The 26,139-nt window shown below is 37.6% G+C and overlaps 1 protein-coding gene across 1 annotated transcript; it reads left to right on the top strand.

Moving 5' to 3' along the window:
* Positions 1-278: 278 nt before the first annotated feature.
* On the top strand, positions 279-19,381 carry LOC105381503 (MAP kinase-activated protein kinase 2). The gene is made up of 8 exons (XM_048632053.1): positions 279-611; positions 15,843-15,968; positions 16,417-16,554; positions 16,940-17,146; positions 17,614-17,745; positions 18,221-18,343; positions 18,681-18,833; positions 19,171-19,381. Exons 1-8 carry the CDS (start codon positions 519-521, stop codon positions 19,240-19,242), a joined length of 1,044 nt encoding a protein of 347 aa, XP_048488010.1. The 5' UTR covers positions 279-518; the 3' UTR covers positions 19,243-19,381.
* Positions 19,382-26,139: the final 6,758 nt, after the last annotated feature.

Below are 26,139 nucleotides of genomic sequence, written 5' to 3'. Positions count from 1 at the left end.
ACCATGTTAATGCCGGGTCCTCTCTTTTTTCTTTCGTCGTTGATCGATTATCAAAAGTGACCACGTTTGCGCTTTTACTATTTCCATATTATTGTTTGTGTAGTGTCGTACGATGCTAGCGCATCGCCGTTAGCATCTCTCTCTCTCTCTGAACATTGATTGCACTTGCCACCTAGACCTTAAATGCGTAAAATCTCGGCATAGTTTTCATGTAGATTGCACAAACTTACTTCAACTGTCAACGTTACGTCAATCAAACAGAATGTCACAATTTCTAAAAGTTGGTAGCACTGTGTAGTTGCTCAATGAATGGATGGATTTGTCATCCGATCAAAATTAACAAAAAATCTTAATTTACAAATTTGGTATAAGCGTGCGTAAGATTCGTGCAAATAATTAGCCAATTAAACAGCATTAGTGTTGTGCAGACAGCCGGACAGTGGAAAAGTGCTTGTGCTTGGTGACAGTGTCGCTAAAAAACGCATCAAAACTTGTAACGAAGAAAACATCATTTTAAAATGAATAGTTCAACAAGAATTCCCAAAACTACGCCGATTACAGATGATTACGACATCTCCAACACAGTATTGGGCCTCGGGATCAACGGGAAGGTAAGGTTTAGTTAATAAAACGTTAAAGAAAAGAAACGTTTCTATCTGGTTTGTTTACTTACGAAGGATGACGTAAAGAATGTAAAATTAGACATGTTTTTTTTATCTTGTCGCAGGTAGGCATGTAGGGGATACCTACGCTCGTTATATTTTTGTGCGATATTTAATATTATTCATATGGCTGGCTTTTACTGCATAAGCTTTGTTTTTTCCTTATTTTAAAACGAAGAAATCAAATCTGTTATTTACTTCATAAGCCCTAAAAGTATCAAAAGCACACTGATTTATATCTCAAGTTTCCTCATTGAAAGAGAATACTACCTTCATAAACCAGGGGGAAAATGGTTTGTAACCTAATCTCAGATGAATATCTATGGAAAAAAATATCCTAACTTATTAATATTATAAATGCGAAAGTAACTGTGTCTGTCTGTCTGTCTGTTACTCTTTCATGCCAAAACTACTGAGCGGATTTGAATGAAATTTGGTATACAGATAGTCTAGACCCTGAGAAAGAACATAGGCTACTTTTTATAGCAGTATTCCCACGGGAAAACTTTTTAAGGCAAAGTGAAGCTCACGGGGACAGCTAGTCCTTAATAAAAGAATTGATAGAAAAAAAACATTCATGTAATCTTATTTTTTGGTTCAAATAATATTAGGAAATACCTTTTGGAAAGGAGCAATACCATTCACCAAGCATCCAATATAACATGTTGATGATGTGATAAGTAACTATGGGTGCATATAGGGCACTCTAGACAGATTTAAATTTGCTATTTTATCATTTAAAATAAATAGATGTGATTACTCATATTAATTAATAAACCTTATTTTACAGTCTAAATAAAAAACTGAAAAATTATTATCTATGTAGTTAACTAAACAGCAACTATTTATGTGGAAAAGATCAAAATATAATTATGCTTATCTTATCTTGTGCACGCTTTGATAAGAGTCATTTCACACTTATGAATGTAGTGGGTTATCGTGTTTGCATAGAAAACCGTATAACATTTTAGTATGGAGAAAATTTCTACCTCTAATTATGCATTTCTATCAAGTAGGTACCTTCTCTAGATGGCTGCTAAAAAATGTTATTATTATATGTCACCCTTTTGTTAAAAAATTTACTCACGCAATAACCAATACATAATATAGGTATTTAAAAAACTTGTACCCAGTAAAATACACTCACAGGCAATGAAAAAGTTCCAGTGAGAAAAGCACCAAATTACTCGTAAACGAAAAAAACTAATGTAATGACACCTTCTGCAATGTTTAAGTACATTTAAGGGTAGAATATAACCAACTAAAAACCTTAATATTTTGTTCAAATATCCTGTAAAATGTTTAAAAAAATTGGGGCCATTTGGAGTCAGTATTTTGTAAGTGGAACTGTTTCTTCTCTACAAGTGTAAATTTAAAGAAAAAGAAAGAAACACGCACTCACGCCTTGTACTAATGTACTCCCTTGCGGGGTAGGCAAAGGTGCATTGCTGCACCCACTTTTCGCCAGAGTGTTATGTTAGTCCCAATGTAATAGGGGGCAGGCCTATTGCCATTTTACGGGCACATCCAAGACCCGAGAACAAATATCTGTGTTTAAACAAATATCTGCCCCAGCCGGGAATCGAACCCGGGACCATCGGCTCAGTAGTCAGGGTCACTAACCACTACGCCATTCGGTCGTGTAAATTCATCTATGAATTTAAGGATCAAATTGTTTTAGCTGGGGGTGGATAGCTGAAGTTAAATATGTTTTGTTATTCATACATCATAAGCTTTGAATCCACTATTGCATCAAGGCAACATGCAATGGTTACTCAATCTAGGGAAAAACCAATGTTTAAATGTTTACTTTCTAAATAAAGGCTATTTACTGAAAGAACATGAATAACCATCTTATAAATACTCTTGGGAAATATCACTTTTGAATTATATTCATAAAGATTTGAATATCCTTTGCGATATGTCCTTTCACTTTGAATGCAGTTCAATATTCATCATCACAACCCATCACGTCCCCACTGCTGGGGCACGGGTCTCCTTCCAATGAAGGAAGGGTTTTAGGCCTAGTCCACCACGCTTTCCATGCACCCCAAAAACAGATTTATTAATTGAACTAATATTCCGATAGGCTTTCTAATTATACATGAACTATACATGTATGGGGCCAGTTTCCCATTTGACAAATAAATCTACCTGTCATTATAACAAAAGTTGTTCAGAATGTAACGTAAAGTCTGTCAATTTAATATCTGAGTTAACATACTTCCGGATATGCACCTACGAAAGAATCACCCTGTATATATAACGCCGAATAGGGAAGCAGTAAGCAGTGGTGACGTCATCATAAGCCTTCAGTATTATGTTGCTATTAGCCCACGCCACGCCGCGCCGCTCGCTGGAAGCTTTGAGCAACTTTCACCTTCCTTTGACTGGTATTATTATTATTATTATTATTATTATTATTATTATTATTACTATCTATACTATACATATTATGTATGTGGATAATATACAGTACACAATGTGTACATGTCATGTAGATTGGCCATTTCATGCTAACAAACAATTAAGAAAAGTTTTTTTAACTGAAATGGTGAAAGAAAGTATAATAAATGATGACAGAAAGGCCCTATATCCAACATGTTAACCCCACAGACTTTTATTGCACTCCTTTAACAAGGGTATTGTAAAAAAATACTAATTAGAATATCATGGGAAAGGGTTCATATGTATAATTATCTTTACTATTAAACGTTCTTCATCCAGAAACCTGCACAATTTCCGTCAAAACAGCCACTGCTATCGTCATACCTAAATTCACTGTAAGAACATTTAACAACCGGCAATTATAATGAACCATATGCAGTGACTGGTGCAATGTGTTCTGTAACTGGAACTGTCAAATCAATCATTTCTTAACAACCGATTGTCGTGAAACAACAAGAGGGCAGCGGCTAAGGCTGTGTTCCCATTGGGCAAAATGTTGCTGAACGCGCGTAACGCAGACAATAGTAAAAACTGTGAACACTCGGTTAATTTAATATCCGAGATTAAAAAACAGACTTAAAAGGTCGACCTTTCGGTATCACGGACGCATCGTATTCAGTATTCTTTGTATAGAAATTAACACAAGTATCCACTTCATCGGCATTGCCGACGACGTTTCTCCATACATTTATGTGACGATCCGTTTGATCCGATACGTACGCGATACCGAAAAAAAGATGGACGCTTACCTTTAATTGGCTGATATAAAATATGTGAAGAGGCGGTATGAAAGGGTACAGTCTACTGATAATACTGGGATACCAGTATTTGAGGCAGCTTTAGGTGTTTAAAGTTTCTGGATTACATAATATTATTACTGCAATTAACGCGCATTTACTCACTCACTCACTCATTCTTGATGGCTAGTTGACCCAAAGTGGATCTTGGCCTCCGTTACTAAAAGACGCCACTTCTCTCTGTTCTGCGCAAGTTCTCGTAACATAATTGGAGAGACTAAAGTTGCAAGACTCCGCTGGCTCGGTCACGTAGAAAGAATGGGAGAGGATCGGGCGGCTAGTATGGCATACGAAGCGCGACCCGTTGGGCGTAGGCCAGTCGGTCGCCCCAAGTATCGCTGGAGAGATGAGGTGGAGAAGGATTTGCGCTGTCTGTCTGTTACTCTTTCACGCCAAAACTGCTGAACAGATTTGAATGAAATTTGGTATACATACGGTCTAGACCCTCGGAAAGAACATAGGCTACTTTTTATCCCGGAATTCCCACGGGAAAACTTTTTAAGGCGAAGCGAAGCGCGCGGGAACAGCTATAGTAACATAACTCACTAGCTCACCACACCACTCATTCACATGTGTTCCCGGATTTATGAATGAGTCACATTATGTGCGAGTTAATGTTTACTGTTTGCTTATCGGGAAAATCGAACAGCAATTATTCATTTATGTGCTCTCGTTGTGTTTGCTTAAATGCATCATGTAGTTTAGCTTATCAACGTAGGTATGTAGGTTCGTTATGAATGCATTCGTTAATGGATAGAGGTGTGATGATAACCTTTGATAGGCATAAGTATTTTAAAATCCTATCGAAACACAACATAGATACATCGTACTTACTCTATTAGTCATCTAATAGGCTTCCTGCTTCCTCCAAGATTTGTATATTTTTGCAGCTATCTCTACGATTGTCAAGGACTTCAATTATTTAATTAACTGCAATAGCTTATTATTATGTTTTTTTTAGCATTCTGACCTTATTATTATGTACGTCGGAATAATAAGTGAATTAGAGAATACACACCAAGAAAAACTAACAATTTTATAATTTTAAATCTTAAGCATTTTCTTGCCTAAACACATGATGTTTTTGTTATCCGACGAATGATGTTTTATAAAAATAGAATTATCCTTTGTAGATGTTATCCAGACGCCATTGTAGCAAAACTTTAATCACCGGTTAACTGCAGAACACATCTAGCCTAATTGTATTGTATAAAATTATGTTTCTAACAAGGTTATCAGTAAAAAAAAAACGCTTTTGTACATAATATGTCCGCCAATTATACATAATCACTGGTAGTATAATGAGACCAGACGCCACATGAGCGGTTGGTAACTATAAATGTTGTGCTGGGTTCAAAGTCGTCCCGGGTTCGAATTCCAATCGGGCAGATCATGGAACTAGAAAAAAAGACGGAAGGAATCTCGCAAACTAAAAAATTAGGCACAACAATGGCGGTGACATGAGAGTGTGTGGGTGCGTAGGTGCGACGTGATTGGCGCGCGGCGGCGGACTGACTTACTTGGAGTGTGAATGTGTGAGTGTCGGGCTCGACACAACAATGAAATCGACTTACTTTGGGGTGCTTCACTTTATAGTTAGCGAGATTCCTTCCGTATTTTTTTCTACATACATATGTGTGCTGTTTGTGTAACTACCTATAATAAGTAAATAAATACATCCTTGGGGCGGATATTTCTTTTAAGACAGTAATTGGTATTCGATGTTATATTTTGTGTAGTGTGATAACAAGTTGGAGTTAGGACATTCTGTTTACACTGGCCTATGTAGGATACCTGTGTTGGATTCTACCTAGGATGTAGGACGGCCGGGACCCGTCAGTCCTACATGCCTAACTATGATTACACTTGTCCTTACGTAGGAAACTACATGAGGTAGTGCACTACACGTAGTCTAGTCTAATCGCCGCTATATTAATGTCAATTAATATAACGTGTACCAAGAATCAAAGGTGTATCTTAATAATTAATCAGCAAACCTCTGAGTTAAGAGCGAGGGGAATAGCAAAGGTTAAAGATGCCATTGAAGATAGACGTCGACTGCAGTCATCAAATTATTCAACCATAGCAGTATCCGCGAGCTTCGCTTCGCCTTAAAAAGTTTTCCCGTGGGAATTCCGGGATAAAAAGTAGCCTATGTTATTATTATTTCATTCAAATCCGTCCAGTAGTTTTGGCGTGAAAGAGTAACAGACAGACAGACGCAGTTACTTTACTTTCGCATTTATAATATTAGTTAGCAATAGTTAGCATAGCAGAAGAGGCTAAAAGCCTAAACTTACCAACATTACCTGAGCCACTCCCCTATCGCAAACTTGTTTTCACAACGATTTTCGGATTCAAATTATTGTAATTGAATTTGAAACTACTTACTACGTTAATGTTACTTCGTTTTGACTTCATGATAGGCCCATGAGAGTACAGCATCCAAATGGTCCAATTCTACGAAAATACTAAGTACTCGAATCTATGGACTTTGTGCTGAAGTAGTCAAAAATCCTGGAAGGAGGAATTTGACATGGCTGTGCAATATCAAAGAGTAGACCGTTGTAAAAACCGTGGAAGAAATATTTAAACTAGCCAAGAATAGAGAGCGCTGCAAAGAGCTGACTGCCAACCTCCAATAATGGAGAGGCACTACAAGAAGAAGGTCGAAAATCACTCAGACGCCAGTATTACGCCAATATTTTGTGATCATCATAACATCACCAGTTGACTAGTCACCACCTCATGACACATTCAATTTTTATCATTATGAGGCTGTGACGCGAAGTAGATAGGCGCCAGGCGCTAAGCAATACTTGTTCAATCGCTTATTAGCTTGGGTAAACACCATTTTACGTTGAGCCCTGCCTATTGCAATAGCTGTAACATTATGATAATTCATAACTAGATTGACATTGTGTTATTACGACAATAAAGGTCGATGTGCAACCGTAAATTACATTTAATTATAGCACAACAGTTTACTGGCGATTATTTCATGCCATGTTTTGTGCTGTTTCGTTGGCGGGGCAAACGAGTTCTCGAGTGGAGACCACGAACAGCAAGCTTAGCGTTACAGAAAGGAACTTTAAACTAATCATCATATCACCACAACCCAACACGTCCCCACTGCTGGGGCACGGGTCTCCTTCCAATGAAGGAATGCTTTAAGGCCCAGTTCACCACGCTGGCCTAGTGAGTGTTGGTGGAGAAACAATTTTAAACGAATATCGACCCTAAATTGATGCCTTGCTTTGACAGTATACGGGCAGAAAGACAGACATAGATTTAGCTAGACTAGCTTAACGTTATTTTCTGCAACTCGGCATTAGACAGTTGGTCGGTAGTAACTGGATAAAGAAGACTCAGAAAAGAGTGTTGTGACGCTCCTTGGGAGAGGCCTATGTCAGGCGTTTGGCCATTGGCCATCAAAGCCTTCGCTATTTCTTCGAATACGGGCGTAAATACACTCGCTAGCAATGAAAACGTTTCAGTGACAATAGCACCAAATTACTCCTAAACGGAAAAGGCTAGATTAATGGATTACTAACTAAAAACGTACTTAAATAAATTATTTTCATCAAATTCTTAGTTACTTAGAAGTTTCATAAATTTGGGTCATTTGATGTCGACATTTTGTGATTGGAACTTTTTCATTGCTCGTGAGTGAATTTAACCCTGAACTCGCAGACATTTAAACCACCGCCCACACCATGCAATCTGAAGTGTAATCACATCAACCATCACAAAGCACAACTCAGTTGGAGTGGAACCACTGATACCGTTATCTGATACTTACTGGTGTAATCGGCAAGTTAATCCCGGAAAAAAAGTCTACATTTTTGTAGCTCAAACTGTAGCCTAATTTAGTCCTGATAAACGTTACCTGGGCAGTTCTTCTTTTTAACCTACATAATGGATAAAAAATTATCCCGAATTTGAAAAAAATAACTTAAGCTTTTTGGTGAACTCTAATAATTTTTATGCTAGCTACATTTCTATTCTATCGAAAAAGGTGGTTGGCCGCGAAGTTTAAGTATTTTTCCAAGATTTTCAGAACATAATACGTGGATAAGGCAAAGAAAATTACACCTTCGTCACAGAATCTTTTATTTTATTTTACCGAAATAGTCTTCGTCGATTAAAATGAAACTTTTTTGATACGTTAATAAACAAAATACCATTTTAGAAAACATATGAAGGAATGGATTTTTAGTAATAACAAAATAATTATTAAGTAGTTATTACCACTCTGTCACAATTTCAGCTAAAATGAAGCTTGTTTTTGCTATAAATATTTTTTCGCTACTAATTACAGTCAAAAATTAACAGCATAGACGTTAATATCAATGACTAAATTTAATATGATTTTTCCAAAGTTGCACTATTTATAACAGAACATATAAACGACCAAAAATAAGTTGATTACCAGGAGACACCAATCGTTACAGAGTGGTAAACGATGTGACATAGTTGTTATTCTATTAAATATGCGGCAGCGTTTTGGAATAAAACAGTTTAATTTAAAAATAATAATTTAGTAACTTACTTATAAATCATTATGGTTTCAAGTTAGTCAAAAAAATTACTGGAGATATCTTTATTATTAGTATAACTAATGAAGTCACACTTGAGAACCTCTGGAGAGTGAAATATCCGTATTTCAGGAACTTAAAGGACAAATTTGTTCCAACTATTTATTTATTTATTTATTTATTTATTAAAGATACACCAACAGCATACATATTATTACAGTTTTAAAATATACATCGAAAGGAGGTCTTACAATCTAATACGATATGCCAATTACAGGCGTATACAACATTTTAAAATCAACATACCTTAAAAATTAATAATTAATAAAATTAAAAATTTTATAACAAAATTAAAGTGCTAACTTAATAATAGAATTCAAATTTAAATGTGAACAAATATTGCAAATCCGTTATTTTAAATTAGGTACTAATATCATACTATAGTTATACTTAACTTAAACTGAAAATAGTTGCAGTATTCCACTTTGGAACTTCGGTAGACTGTCACTAAAGATATCTATATTCGGAAGCTTAGTACTAATTTCGTTGTACTCCTGGCAAATTCTGTTAAATGGAGCGTGCAAACCAGTATTTGTTTTACAAGTACTAATATGAAAGATTTTATTGATTGGTTTTCTAGGAAGATTATATGGCACTGATAGATTAATTTTCTCGAAAAGATGAATACAGCTAATTTGGTTTGAAATAATTTTATGTAGAAATACTAGATCCTGTACAATACGGCGGTCACGCAGCGTGTGCATGTTGAAAAAGTTTAGACGCTGGTCGTAGGTGTTCCTGTGCGATATCCCAGTAGAAGTGAATGCCAAGTATCTGGTGAATGCCCTTTGTATACTTTCAATCCTCTGAGAGTGCACCGTATAGTGAGGGCTCCACGCCACGCTGGCGAACTCCAGGTGACTGCGAACTAGCGCGTTGTAAAGAAGTATTTTAGTTTTGTTATTGTGAAAGTCCCTCGAATTTCTCTTTAGAAACCCTAGCATTTGAGCTGCTTTTTTAACGATATTATCATAATGAGAACTGAAACTGAGTTTGCTATCAATGATAACACCGAGATCTCTTATTTCACTTGTTTCTGTTAGTTGAGTGTTGTCTATTGTGTAAGAAGATGAAAGAGGACATTTCTTTTTTGTGAATTTGATGAAGTAGCATTTACTCACGTTTATTGACATATGGTTGTGATCGCACCAGTCTTTAATATTGTTTAGATCTTCTTGAATAAGTTTGACATCTGTTATGGAGGTTACGGTTTTATAAATTTTTAAATCGTCAGCAAAAAAGGAGAAATGGCAATGTTTAATTTTGGTGGTAAGGTCGTTAATAAATATTAAGAATAAAAAAGGACCCAAGTGCGATCCTTGAGGAACCCCCGTTTTAGCATGATAAGGTTTAGAGTCGAAGCCGTTCACTGACACTATTTGTGGTCTGTTTGATAGGTAGGACTCAAACCACCTCAGTACATTTCCACTAAAGCCGACAGATTTTAACTTATGAATTAGTAATGTGTGGTCTACCATATCAAAGGCCTTGGAAAAGTCAGTATAAATGGCGTCCACCTCCTTGCCTTTATCAATTTCATAAGATACATCTGTTATAAAGTTAACAAGATTAGTTTGTACAGAGCGGCCTTTTATAAATCCATGCTGATAATCGGACAATATTTTACTTATCTGAGGAGAAAAAACATCTAGTAATAGGGATTCAAAGAGCTTAGAGAAACAAGATAAAATAGAAATAGGGCGATAGTTCTTAACTTCTACGTCATTACCGTTTTTAAAAATTGGAACAATTCTTGCATTCTTCCACTCGTCTGGAAATTTCCCATCCAGAAGAGAGCGGTTGATAATCAGGACCAGTGGTAAGGCAAGCAAATATCCACAACGTTTAATAAAAATAGGTGGTATACCATCAGGACCCGCGCCTTTATAGATGTTAAGCAATTTGATTTTTTTACATATATCAGACTCTCTAAAACTGATGCGGTTGAAGCATATTGAGTTATTATCAAGATTTTGTGATATATAGTTGAGGGTACTTTGATCTTTGGCACTACTGGTTCTATAGATAGATGAGAATTGATCTGCAAATAAGTTCGCGATTTCAGGTCCCGTGTTGGCAGAGATGTTATTCATTTTCATTTCAGAGGGCAGCGTGGATTTATTTTTACGTTTGTCTTTTATAAACTTCCAAAAAGTTTTGGGATTGTAGGAAATAGCTTTCTCTATTTGCATTTTATATCTATTGTAGTCATTTTCTAATAAATTGTGACTCCTTTCCCTTAAAATATTGTATTCAAATTTATCTCGTGGGTTCTGGTAACGACGATATTTCTTACGAATTTTTTCCTTTTCTGCAAGTAATCTAATTAAAGCTATGCTGAACCAGCTTGGGTACTTACTTTTACGAGGGATGCGTTTCGGAACATATTCATCAATAATATTGTTAATAATCTTGTAGAATACTGAAACCATTTCATTAATATCATTACAGTTATTTAGCTCAGTGTGCCAGTCTATAATACTTAAATGAGATCTTATCTTAGTATAATCCGCCTTATAGTAGTTGTAATCACTACGAACATTTGGACGGAGATACATGATATTTGCAGAAGGAAAAGATACTAGCAAATTAGGGTGTTTAGGATCAATTTTACTAATAATATCTAAGGGCTTAGAAATAGTAATGTCAGGTATTGTACATAAAACAAGATCTAATATACGATCGTCTTTGTTACATATATTGTTGCTCTGGTATAAATTATTTAAACTCATAAAATCTATCAATGCGTAGCCTAAATTACAATTATAGTTAGTAGGAACTGTATAGTTACAATCAGGTAATGTGTTTGTCCACTTAATAAAACCAAGATTAAAATCTCCTAGGATCATAACGTTATCACTTTCATTTACAACAATATCAACATTTTCCATGAATGTCTCCAAAGATTTTAATTTTACTGGTGGAGGTAGGTAGACAGCACACAGTGAGAGTTTTTTTATGTCATTGTTGATAGTGATTTGGATTGATACCCATAAGTCTTCACATTCAGTTTCCCAGTTCTTAATACGGATAGAAGGAATGTCTCGAGAAACAGCAATTAGAACCCCGCCTCCATCTAGCTTAGTATCTTTGGAACAAACACGGTCACGACGATATACTATGTATCGAGAGTCAAAAAGTTCACTATTGGCAATACTAGAATTCAACCATGTTTCCGTAAAAACTAGAACTTTGTAGTTACTTTGGAGTATATTCTGATAGAAATCTTTAACTTTGGTTTTTATTCCGTTTAAATTTTGGTAGTAAATATCGAATTTTGAAATAATAACTTATAATAACATATCACATAAATTGTTAATGAAAGCAGAAGAAATTATACCTAGACAATAAGATCGATGGACTCAAGTGTGCGTATTTGCAGTGCTGGGCTAAATTCGTCCTTCCTAACAAAAATTCGCCCTCCGCGGACCCACACGAACTTGTATGAAGCTTCTTTAGCTTTGATGCGGGCAGCTGCGTGAAGAGCCTTGTTAGTAGGGGTCAGGTGCTCCGTGACGAAGACTGCAGACACATCGCCCCCATAACCAAGGTGGTGGGAGTTTAATTTTTCTTTCGAATTCTTTTTGTTGAAGTTAGATACTGCTGCGATTACTGAGTCACGTTGATATGAACTCCGGAGTTTCACTATAACGGCTCGTGGCCTGCTACTCTCTTTGTTCATCTTAGCAACTCTTGTCACGTGTAAAACGTCATTCTGTGTTAATGGTTGCTCTATGGTTTTACCAAGTTGGACTACAGTCTGGGTCAAGTTTTCGGAACGATTCTCTGGTATGCCATTTATCTCGAGATTGCTTTCCCTCAGATGCTGTTCAACTAGATGTAGTCTCCCAGATAGATCTTTGACAGATGTTTTGAGGTTATCATTGTCTGCTTGGAGATCCTTAATGATGGAATTTTTCTCCGCCAGATTTGTTTTCATGACTTCAAATTGCTCATTGAAGAAGGACATGGATTCGCGAAACTCACTTATAAGTGCATTCATTGATTTAAGCTCGGCAGACAGAGTTGCCTTCATAATATCTTTCAGAGCACCGTTTAGTTCTTCTTTTAATATATCCCGTAGTTTGCCCTCTGTCACAAAGCTATCATGGTTGTCTTCAACTTGGCGCGCTAGCTTGGCTCGAGTAGTGATATTGTTGGTACTCGGTGTGTTGGTTGTCGCGCTCGATTCCTTAGCAACAGATGGCGGCGGCGCAGTAGTTGGGGAAGGATGGGCTGGTGTGCTCGTATGGGCTATTTTAATTTTGTTAGAGATACACTCGTCGCACCGCCAATTACGCTTGTGGTCTTGGGTCATTAATTGAAATCTTTTTTCGGATACATTGCCGCACTGCAAATCGTAAGTCAGGCCACAGGTTGCACATTTTATGTACTCCTTATTGAGTATTACTGTGCGACAACTCGTACATTTAATAGGTGGCATTTTCCAAAATAAATTTATCGTTGTTATTGTCGAAGCAGCAAAAGCGTTCAGTAGGCGCCGCTAGACGCTAAAGCGCTGCAGCGGCTGTTTGAGCGCTGGGCGAAGTGCGTGTGTGTGCGTGAGACGCGACGACGCTTAGCGCCCGCGAATATTTTAACCGTTAGAAAATATTTTTGCTTCTTACTCACGAATTACAAACTATTGTCTGAAACCACTTATATCACTGAAAAGCTTAGTTCACAGGCTTTTTAACGGTATAACTTTTACTTTAGAAATCACCAAAAAACTGCTTATTTTGATTATTATTGACAGAGTAAACTAGTATAGTGCCACAATCTTCTCTCTTTCACTACATAAAATTGTGTTTATCTGCACAAATAATATTTTCGGCAACCTAAAATTTAAGTAACATAATGGAAAATTACGTAATTTGTTAAAGTTTTAACCAGCCATATTTCGAAAATACAGCAGTGGCTCTTAGAACTTGAAAAAAATACTCTTTCCTTTTTTAATTGCCTTAGAAGCTGGAAGGACTTTAATGTTATCATCAAACATCCGATAAATCACTCTCCACCATATTAAACAGTCTACCATATTCATCGTCTGTTCTTGAGAACAATAGCACGAAATTACCCTTTTCACAAACGAAACTTTTTATTAATGCAGCGCAAGTGTATTGGACGTTCCTTTCGCTTCTTACTTTAACCAAAACGTGTAGTTTCTCTTCAATTTTTCTTTGATGAATTTCCTCAGGTTGGAGTGTTTCGTAAGAATGTGACAGATTTGTCGTGTGACAGAGGGGTAAAATGTGTTGCAAAGTCGATTAGCATCTAAACAGTAACATAAAGTATAATATTCACATGTTGATTGCAAAGTAATTGTTATTACCAATGAGTAAATAACAAAATAATAATTTAATTGTATTTTATTTTAACAATTACCTACGTGACGAAGCTGTCGCCGAATAAACACACGCACCTCCTGTCACACTTTGCGGGTGGCCGATACGAAATAAATCTTACCAAGGGGAAAAGGAGACCTTAAACTCTGATCGATGGCAATAAGGACGAGTGGCTCAAACAAATATTTTAAATGGGAACCTACGTGACAGAATGTAACTACTAAAACATTAGGTAGTAAGAGACAAATTTTCAACATTTTTTTAAAATATTTCTGAAATCATTTAAAAATATATATTTTGTTTTACTAAATAGGTAATATCTTCTGGAGTTTAAATAAATTTTTATATTTTATGTCGTCATATATATTTTTTGTAACATTATCGAATATGCGCAGGATGAAGTGGCGGGAGACAGCCAAGATTCGTATGAAATACACCTCTGTCACGCGGATTTACCACTCTGTAACGTAATTTTAAATACAAAAATATAAATTTATATTTTTGTAAACGTGCACAGCCGTTGTGTTTTTAGTACAATGCACGCTGAAATATAAATAAATAAATAAATATTTGAAAAACTCATGATTTTTTCTTCACAACTGATGGAGACTAAGTTATGTAGGTTAAAAAGAAGAACTGCCCACCTGTTGTGTGATAAAAGTGAAGTTGTAACCGTGTAAAATATTATTATAGGAAGATGTAAAACTGAACTGTTTGACGATCATTACAGTAAAAGATCAATAAAACATGAGGCAAATAATCCATCTATTATTTGGATTGAACATAAATTTTCGTCCGAGCATAAGCTCATTAAAAATGTCCAAATAGTCACATATTCTGGTTAGTTTAGCTGTCCTATTACGAGGAGGTCTGAATCAAAACAGTTCCACTTACCAAAAGCTTCCATTTTTAACACAATTAATCTAAATTTTACCATAATAATAGGTATTACATTTTTAGATGGTAATATTCTAATGCGCAGACAGCATTATTAAGCTAGTCTATATCGAGTAGGAGTAATTTTGTTTTTTTCTCACTGGAACTTTTTCGTTCCTTATGATTTTATGCATTATTCACTGACAACGGTACAATAGCTTCGTCATCCAGAATAAGCTTTCGTCCAACAATGATAAACATCAGCAAGTCATGTCCGTTTCTGGACGCAGCTGGCTCCATGCCAGGACCAGCTGATCATGAGACGGTGACCTGGATGTGTTCGAGAGATTAATTAGCTTTGAGAATAATTCGCGATCAAGATGCAAGGGCGGCCATGTTTTTCCTTGTAGGAAGACGTAAGCGGTAGTGGGTTAGAGATGAAGATAAAATATTCTTTATTGCACACAAACAGAAACTGTTTCACAAACATGGTACGGTCAGGTGCAGAGAGACCTGACCCCCCTCTCATAGTAACAATGTTTCTGAGAGGGGTCAGGTCTTTCTGCCCTTTACTGTACAGATAATTAATGCAACTACCAACTACAAGGCAATCTCTTCCAGACAACCACATAGACAAGAAAAATTAAGTATATGAAAGAGAGTATATAATGAGTAACGTGTGAAAACATGACATATATGTAGGTTCGTAGTGTATTGCGACGAAAGCTGATTTCTTCTAGGAGCTAAACGCTTGCGCATGTATTATGAACTATGAACTCACTACGTATAGCTTTGACAAAATTTCCTAAAATATCATCTAGTGTACCTACTTAAGCAATCATATTATTATTTGATACGTCCGATTGAAAATATAATCAATCATGTAATCTTATGTAGTGTACTGGGTATTCTTTCGGTGATACAATCTCCGAAAGTCAGAGAAACGAAAAGTAGGACCATTATAAATGTTGCCCTTCTTAATAATCTCACTTATTATTCCCAAAAACCCTCAAGCAGCTGGTTACGACTAATATCTACCCATCTGTATCTCACCCATCTGTCCCAAGAAACAGAAGACGGTTGCGACTAACATCTACCCATCCCTCTCTTCCCCAGGTAGTAGAATGCGTGTCGAAGAAGAACGGGCATCGTCGTGCACTGAAGGTTCTACATGACAGCGTGAAGGCGAGACGGGAGGTGGAACTGCATTGGAGGGCGAGCGGGTGTCTGCATATTGTTGAGGTGAGGGTTTTTAGAGAATGTGGGGCTTTAATTTTCAATTGAACGACTTTGGTGTCCTTTGTTAGAATTCTTTTAAAATGAACAGTTATTTCATCATCGTCATTCATCGACTTATGTATGTTGTGTCATGACAAAACCACGCGACGCCTGGTGCGCGCTACGCCGCTAGGCACCATTTAATCTATGGCGGCAAAGATGCGTTTTTACCATAGACCTACTAGATGGTTTGTACACTCTTCTCACTTCTTAACGATCAGACGGCCGCCATTGGTTATCTTGTTATGACTACTACCGTTCTACCATGATATATACTGTATTCTTCATCTTATAATAGACGTATACGGCATCAAATACGACATCCATCTAAGTTTTACCTCTCCAAATATATCGCCCCCATTTGGTCCTTCTTTACCCTCTATCTTACACCCATTTATCCCTTCTCCCACAGATAATAGACGTATACGACAACACGTACGGAGGCAAGCGATGCCTGCTCGTGGTGATGGAGTGCATGGACGGAGGGGAGCTGTTCCAGCGCATCCAGGACAACGGGGATCGAGCCTTCACCGAGCGGCAGGCGGCTGAGGTGATATACGATGTGTGCTGTGTGTCAGAGAAAGCTTGAATTTAGGCTCTCCTTCTGTGTAATTGCAGCAGTGCTCGCCAGATTCGCGTCACCATAAAAGGGTTTCCCGTGGGACTTCCTGGATAAAGAGTAGCTAAAATATTGAGCCAGGGTGTCAGCATCCTGCATACCAAATTTCATTAAAATCCGTCCAGTAGTTTTTGCGTTAAAGGGTTAGCAAGCTGCTGTGCTATTGTGGATTGACCAATCACAAACGCGCTATAGATGGGTGATCGTGTCTGTAAAAACATAACAGTTGATGCCTTTCCTTACTTACCAGTAAATTTCACCTTCCACCTTTCCCATCTCCCCAAAATTAACCCAAACCCCCTCTATCCCCCCACAGATAATGCACTCAATATGCGTGGCAGTGAAACACCTCCACGACACCAACATCGCGCACCGAGACATCAAACCTGAAAACCTTCTATACAGCAGTTCAGAACCGAACGCCCTGTTGAAGTTGACTGACTTTGGGTTCGCTAAAGAGACCCTGAATGCTGCAGATACGCTGCAGACGCCGTGTTATACGCCGTATTATGTGGCGCCTGAGGTAAATATGTGTATACAGGGTGGTAGATAACTCCTTATCTTATATTTTAAGCGTAGACCCTCACATCATCCCGATGATGAACTTTTAGCTAAATAATCACTAACTGCTCTATACTTATTATTTTTTCAGCAGTGTTTCTGCTTTTTCTATAAAGTGTTTTTGATACCGATAGGGAAGAGGTCTTGTCCAAGAAGGACAGACATTGCTACCAACAAAGATAGACAGAAAATATGACTCTGAGTAGTCTATGTAACAATGATTCCTGTGAATCAATCCTAGATTTGGATTTTTTTTTATACCTGTGTGCAAGCAGTCAAGAAACACTAAAACCCTATCACACCCATAGATAGCGCTATTAATCATTTTAAATGTCTTCCCCAATTACCATGAGTGTGAGTAATACCTACCGAATCACACCCACAGATGCCGCTATTCACTACTTACACCTCTTTCCCTTAAATCCGCAGGTGCTAGGCCCGGAGAAGTACGACAAGTCGTGCGACATCTGGTCGCTCGGGGTCGTGATGTACATCCTGCTGTGCGGGTTCCCGCCGTTCTACTCCAACCACGGGCTGGCCATCTCGCCGGGGATGAAGAAGGTAGTTTAAAGATTCACCGCTAGATGGCGCTATTACTATATTTTGACCAGATCAGATATTTTATATTTAAGGCAGAATATTCGGGTCCTATTTGCGGCGTATTAATTAAAACAGGCTCTCCCCTATTTATGTAATGTGTATCATGTAGTCATGAACATCACCACGGGAATGAAGAAGGTTTGTATTAGTTCCGCGGTTAGCCACTAGATACTAGATGATATTGCGGACGTTGTAGTTCAACAATTCAGCGCTAGATGGCACTTTTGTGATATTGTGTTGGTAGTTCAACTATTTTCCGCAAGATGTCACAGATATTCTACACCGATATAAAAGCAAACTAAATTGCCTATTAATCGCTAGATATAGCCATAGGTGCCACAATGCTACCGTATTATGTAGTTAGATAAATAATAAATACTAATCAAATGTAATAAAATCTCGCCCCAATTATAACTACTTTTGCTATTTATTACAGAGAATAAGGCTCGGCCAGTACGACTTCCCAGAGCCGGAGTGGTCCAACGTGTCTGCTGAAGCGAAGAACCTCATCAAAGGGATGCTTTCTGTGGACCCGGAGAAGAGATTGACTATACATCAGGTCAGTGCTTTAACTTTCAAATAACAACGAGCTGTTAGTTTACAACAGGCTTACAAACGTCTTAGTTCCACTATTCGTGTTAGACAGAAAGTCGAAATTCGAGTACCACGATGACTCTTGTAAACAAATATTTCGATCTATGAATTCGGGGGACCCGGTTTTTCAATGGTCAGATAAACGTTATCTGGACATTCTGATGTTGCCCCGTCTGAATGTTTGACAGACAGTGACATCAACAGTTTTATTTCTGAGATAACATTAATCTGACTATTGAAAAGGCTTACCTAAGTATCTATAAACTTTCATCATAATAAAAACTTACTCCAAAACCCCCCAGATAATGAGCAGCGGCTGGATCCGGCAGTTCAAGGCCGTCCCACAGACGCCTCTCTACACCACCTCCTTACTCCGCGACACCAGCCAGGCGTGGGGCGACGTGCAGGACGAGATGAGCCGGTCTTTGGCCACCATGCGAGTTGATTATGACCAGGTATATAATAATACTACGTATACAGGGTGTCCCACAGACCACCTTGCTATAGCGCGACACGAGATAAGCCGCTCTTTGGCTACACACGACTGCTTAGTGACCACAAACACCTGGATCCGGCTCGAAGGACCATTAAAAGTCTTTTTTAATCTCAGATACTAAATTACAGATTCTAATCGGTTCATCAACAGTAGATTGTCCCGCGATTAAGTGACGTATCGTTCTATTGGCGGGACAAGCAACTGTTGATGAACCGTTCAGAATCTGTAATTTTAGTACTGGTAATAAAATCATTAATATTAAACTGAAACCTTAATTCTATATTTTTATTCCCCAGGTGCAAATCAAATCATTGGAACAGAGCAACAATTCTCTACTCAACAAACGAAGAAACAAAGTAGGTGCCTAGTGACTTATTAATATTATTATATTATGTATACATTATATACTGTACCGCTTACTGGAACACCAATAGATATAAGGAGAGTAACATAATGAAGCAACATAATATTTTATTTTGTTGACCATCATCCCTGGATTTTATAATTTATCATCAACTTTACTATCTTGGAATCTTTATCGACTACGAAAAACTTGTTTATCGCTCGTTCCAACTATCGCATTGCCGTGTTTATCGCGATTCATGATATAGTGACGTTTATCTCCGTCGATAACGGCACCGTACAGCGGATACCGTAGTAACTGTCATACCTTGAATTTGTGCTTATTTTCAAGTGTTTTTTCTTCCTCATATTATTTAGTTTGTGGATCGGGTTCGTTGACCTGCATTTAGACCCGATCAGGAATAAAATCTTACTCCATTGTATGTTACAGAAATATTGTACCTACGTATATTTTTCTTCATAAGGGAGTTTATTTACAAAAGTTGTACAAATAATTTACTCAGAATATTCAGAATCATAATATATATTGTGTTCACTGTTTAGTTTAATTTGACTTAATTAGGTTTTTCTTTGCTGAAGCTTATTTTTACTTTAATGTAGGAATACGAGTAGTTAATGCTTTTAGGTGCTGGGTATTACAAATATAAACTTATTTTTATACAAATACTGAACAGATTTTCACTGGAGAAATGCTGAATAAAAGAAATTACATAGCAAAACGTGAATTAATGCTATAAGTCAATTACACTTGTCCAAAATTAATAATGCACATGCAGATCTTCACACCCGAATCATTAAATCGTAAGAGCCTTAAAAAAACACTTGCATTTTGCACCTTGTTCTAAATAAATAGGAGTCAATATCATGTGTCATATAATCGAAAACAACCGATCTGTCAAAGATTTCTATGCGCATTATCAATTTTGGAGCACTGTACCTACTTAAATATTTCATCCTATTAAGATAATAGTAAGACACCGTCACAAAGATTTCATGCATTTTACATAGCATTATTATTCGTTAAGTACTTATTTGTTTATAAAATTAATTGAAATCCTACTTACATAACGTACAGGTTATATCTAGACATAAATACATGGTTAAATCATGGTCACTACAAACGCTTAGAACCGATGAGTGCATTAAATAGATAAAATTGTACGTATATAAAAATGCTAAAGCTGGTTCTAGATTTGTATCATTTATATCGTATCAGAACGGCTAGCACGGGCCGCAATTAAGACGAGACAAAAGTCACATCACTCACATCGCGCAGCCTCAAGAGCGAGCGCGACGGAGAACTTTTGTCGCATTTTAATTGCACCCCGTGGTAGCGCTGCAGATCTCCTTATCGTTTTGCCTGTAACATGACTGCTAGTTTGACGTCACATTAAATCTTATTAGAATATTTGCGTCCAATGGTACGAATGTGAACTCAGATTTATATCATTTTATTTTTAAGATGAAATTGTGTTATACTTTATGACGACATGAAATAACTTTTTAAGTGCCCTAGCTTACATAATATGATGTAGTACATTTAATATTATTAGATATTAAAACATTTATAGTATTAAAGGTACGTATAAAGATCTAAATTCTAAAACAATGGTGTTCATTTTTACGCAATATGGCATGTACCTACCTTTTAATAGGTGCTTTTACCTGTAATAAGCCATGAATCGATAAGATATATTTAGATTTCAAAAATACATGTAGGTACTAAAAAATTATGCCTACATTTTCATTTACATACTTATGTATACTTAACTATTTTAATACTTAAAAATGTCATGCCATTTATCTATTTCAATAAAATAAAAATAGTATGTATAAGTACAGCAAATGTAGATTAGAAATACTATTTTGCGCCGTCCAATAAAGTAAAATAAATATGAATAAATAATTCAGTCATATTATTTCAGTTTAGTAGATTGTAGGTTTGTCAAATTTAGCCAGTACAAAATAGTTCACTCTTACAAAATATGTCACAATTTTTTTATCATTTAATTTAGAATAGATACGTTTTGATTGCATACCCGAAATATAGGTCTGTAATATTTCTACAATCCCCTGTATGGTATACATAGTTTATAATTAACATCACACATTGCCATTTCATATTCAATATAAGCATAGGTTAGCAGACAATATTAATGGCTTGTTTCACAGTGTCTGGATATGGCTACCTGTGTGATAAAAGACATGCTGTCTCTGTCTAAAACTTAAAATTACAGAGAGTGACAGCATGTCTTTTATTCCACAGGTGGCCATTATCCAGACATTGTGAAACAGGCCTAAGAATTGTACAAAACGAACATTTGTTTTTTATTTTACTACACTACTTAAGATGCATTTTTTTCATCACATTAATAAATTAAGGTCTTTGGACTTTGATGCCTCTAGTTTGTAAGACAATAATGTAGTATGACTGTGCGATTATAAAATAATAAATGACTATATTAAGTTAGTTAATTGATTTCATTTTTAACATCACATCCCAATCCCTTTTAACTGCTTGAAGAAGAAACATAGATCATATTAAGTATAGTAATTCTACATGGATAACATTTTACAATTACAAAAACGTATAAATTGTAGATTTGGAGCGGACATTTTAGGGTAGATTTAAACGGGATTAATCTAAAAACCTCCGGAATCGAGCTCCAGTGGTCGTCGTATGAAGGCCTTACTTATGAGCGTCATCTATGATTTAATTCTTTTTTTTACGAGCAACTGCTCGTAAAAATGTTAAATAAAGACTATATCGCAACTGCGATATAGTCTTTATTTAACATGGAAGGGTAGATTTGGACTTGACCGTTTTTAAATGTGTCCAACGTGTAGAGAACCCCCCATTGCGGGGGTGTATCCTCGTAGGGTGTAAGTACCAAATTTTCGTTAGTTTTTCGATATATCTAACAGTTTTCGAAATAAACGAGGAAACAATGTCAAGATTCATAAACACCTTTTTTTCGCCGATTTCCAAAAATCGTAGACCTATAGTTGTCCTGATGATGTCCTCTTCGTCGCATCCGACAACAGCGACTCTTGCTACACTCTGTTATGTGCTCGTATGTGGCTGGCAAGTCCGAACTTCGTCTTGAACACCCTGTCACACATAGTTGTCCTAATTGACAGCCCGAGTCACTACTTTTCGCCTTAGTATACCACTTTTGCATTATCCTGTATAACTGTGCCATTTGCAAGGAGAGTCATATCACTATATCACTACACCATCCTGATCCAGGCAGGTTCTTAGCGTGTTGGATAAATATATTTAATAAAATAAATATTATATAGGTTTTTGCTCACGTGATGGTTCAAGGTCCAAAGCTCGGCGTGGAGGGCCCTCCCGATGCTTGAGTAATCCGTTCTAATCTTGAGGTTCTCACACACAAAATCACATGTCCACTTATAATCGTATACACAAATATAATGCCTAATAGCAGCTGGTGATATTTAACCGAAAATACAAATATTGCGAATATCGAGACCGCGCCGAAATACAAGAGCAGATAACCCGACGAGAGGCTGCCAACGACTGAGTAGACTGTCAAAAATAAGAGAACCTACCCACATACAAATATAAGAACCTACCCACATACAATTATTAAAGTGTTCGTCGGTACCGAACATTCTCCCGCCTAAGCAGTAACCGCTGCTTATAAATAAATAAGTATACAAGTATATACGTACAACCGATTTTTTTTTTGTAATTAGTCTAAAGGCAGTCTAGATAGCCTACCTATTGCCCGCTTGAGCGTTGCTCCATTTGCAACCCGAATATCCGCTAATCTGACCACACCATCCGATCCTGGGTAGAGTTTAATTATCCGACCGCGATTCCACTGGACACCTTCCTTAGGAGGAGAGGTGGAGTCCGTCCATTTGACCCGCTGTTGCAAAGTGTGAAGATATTCTAAGTGCCACCGATGCCAAAAACTTTGTGAAATTTGCTGTAACAGCTGAAACCGACTTAATCTATTCATCTTCACATCTTGCAACGGATACTCCGGTAGAGCATCCAGCGGATGACCGATAAGAAAATGACCAGGGGTCAATACCTCCAGATCATGAGGGCTTGAGGAGATGGGACACAAAGGTCTAGAGTTCAGTACGGCCTCAATTTTGCAGAAAACCGTGCTAAGTTCCTCAAAAGTTAATTTTGTTTCCCCTATGCACCGTTTTAAATGAGTTTTCGCCGATTTAACCGCAGCCTCAAACAAACCACCCCATGATGGACAAGCTGGAGGATCAAAAATCCAAGTAATACCGCGCTTGGACATATTATGACCGATATAATTTTGATTTTGTTCCAAAAAACGATAAACTTCCCTTAAATAATTATCAGCACCCTTATAATTAGTGCCACAGTCCGACCGAATAAGGGAGGGCAAGCCGCGCCTTGACACAAGCCGAGACAAGGCGGCAATAAAAGCCTCAGTAGATAGTTCCGAAACCAACTCCAGGTGAACCGATTTTGTGGCCAGACACACGAACACGCATAAGTATGCTTTGGTGATTTTCGGATTCCGTAACTTATGTGTTTTAACCTGGAAAGGTCCAGCAAAATCCGTACCGATACCTTGAAAAGGTCTAGCCGAAGTAACGCGATCACGAGGCAAATTACCCATCAATGGCTGAGTAGTCAGGCCTTTCAATTTGTAACATTGAATGCACGTAAAAGTGACATTCCTGACAGCTCTCCTAGCTGAAAGTACCCAAAAATTCCGTTGTAATATAGCCGTAAGAGCATTTGGTCCCGCATGACAATTTTTCAAATGCAAATCCAAAATTAAAAGTTTTACGAAATGTCCCGATTTTGGCAGAAGCAAGGGATGTTTTGCGTCATCCGATCTCCGCATTTTGGAGCCGACCGCCAACGCGCAACAGTCCACGAGAGTCTACGAATGGAGTAAGACTCCTTAAATTGCCTCTGATCTGCTCGCCGTTACCTAGAGCTTCAATTTCCGAACCGAAATGTTTCTTTTGAATCAAACTGACCCAACAAAGTAAGGATTCTTTCCTTTCTGTCACCGTTAAATATTGCTTTGAAATCCGATTATTTTTATTTTTACAATTATGAATAAATCTCCGAATCCAACCTGTAGCCGATATTAATTTATCAAGTGAACTATATCTATCTAAAATCCACTCAAATTCCGAATCCGATTCCGTTTTAGTAACTGCACAACATCTAATACCAGGCAGTTCCGAAGGCCTCTCCACCTCGCGAGAGGGCCAGGCGGACTCATGTTGAGTAAGCCAGGCAGGTTCCCACCACAATGGATGAGAAAGTAACGTTGAAGCCGTTGACCCGCGTGAAGCGACGTCTGCCGGATTCAAATTGCCAGGTACATGTCGCCAGGTGATAGTAACCGCAGAATTTTGAATTTGTGAAACTCTGTTAGCCTCGTATACTTGAAGAGTATGAGGTGATGTATTAATCCATGCCAAAGAAATCATACTGTCGGTCCATCCAACTATCTCCTCAAATTCAACGGATCTTTGAAGACAAAGACTCACATGATTGAGAAGCTTAACCAGTAGCACGGCTCCACACAACTCCAATTTAGGAATGGTGGGACGTGTCCTGAGAGGGGCGACCTTGCTCTTAGCCATGAGCAAGTGTACCGACACCGAGCCGTCTTGGTTACTTGATCGCAAATAAACCACTGCCGCAAAACCTAACTCCGAAGCATCACAGAACCCATGTAATGAGTAGCTGCTTGCAGGCTTAGTCATAGTACATCGAGGAATAGCCAACCTTTTAAGGTTAACCAAGTCTTCCCGAAACGCTTGCCACTCACGCAACAAATCCGAAGGTAAAGGATCATTCCAATCGAGCTTGTTTAACCAAAAACGCTGCAGTAAACATTTAACCCAATACACTACTGGGCAAATCCAACCCTTAGGGTCAAATATCCGGGTAACTACAGATAAAATAGATCGTTTAGTGTCCGAACTCGATGCACCAAGATTTAGTTTATAAGAAAAGACATCTCGAACCGGATCATACAAAACGCCGAGAACCGCAACCGTATGGGGATTTTCCGAATTTTCAAATAAGAGAGGTAATTGTTTATGATCATCAGGTAAACCTTGTAGAATTGCTGAGCTATTTGAAATCCATTTACGGAGCTCATAACCACCCGATTTCATTAAAGTAATGAGTTCTTGCTGAAGGCTCAACGCATCAGATTCCGAATCCGTACCAGTGATTATGTCATCTACGTACACATCTGTTCTTAAAACCGCTGCCGCACGAGGAAGGCTTTCACGCTCTTGCTCGGCGAGCTCCAAGATTGTTCGATTAGCAATGTACGGGCTACACCGCAACCCGTAAGTGTTAGTACACAACTCATATGTGAGGAGAGGCTGATCAGGAGACTCCCGCCATAATATAAGTTGGTACTTCCGATCCGATTCGTCTATTACCGTTTGCCGAAACATTTGTTTGACGTCACAAATGAAAATAATTTTATGTCTCCGAAAATTTAATAAAATGTCCGTTATGTCCCTTTGTAATTTGGGACCAGTGTGAAGACACTGATTCAATGATACGCCCGTAGATGTGACGCAACTGCCATTAAAAACCACCCGAATTTTGGGCACGTCACCCGAATATTTAAAAACCGAATGATGTGGGATAAAAAAGTGTTCCTCGCCCGATTTATAATTAAATTTTGAAACCGACATATGTCCCAGTTCTTCATACTCCCGCATAAAACTGATGTACTCCTTTCTTAAGACCGAATTTTTCATAAGCCGTCTTTCTACCGCATGAAATTGTTTCTCGGCTATGTAACGAGACTCACCTAACACTGGACGCGAGGAAACAAATAAGAGTCGAGTAGAGAACCGACCGTCTGATAGCCGATGTGTATTTTGCTTATAAA

Source organism: Plutella xylostella, chromosome 30 (assembly GCF_932276165.1).
Source record: "Plutella xylostella chromosome 30, ilPluXylo3.1, whole genome shotgun sequence".
In the NCBI taxonomy this organism is placed as follows: Eukaryota; Metazoa; Arthropoda; class Insecta; order Lepidoptera; family Plutellidae; genus Plutella; species Plutella xylostella.
The sequence above is the reverse complement of the archived record's forward strand: the minus strand, read 5'-3'. Positions and strand labels throughout refer to the sequence as shown.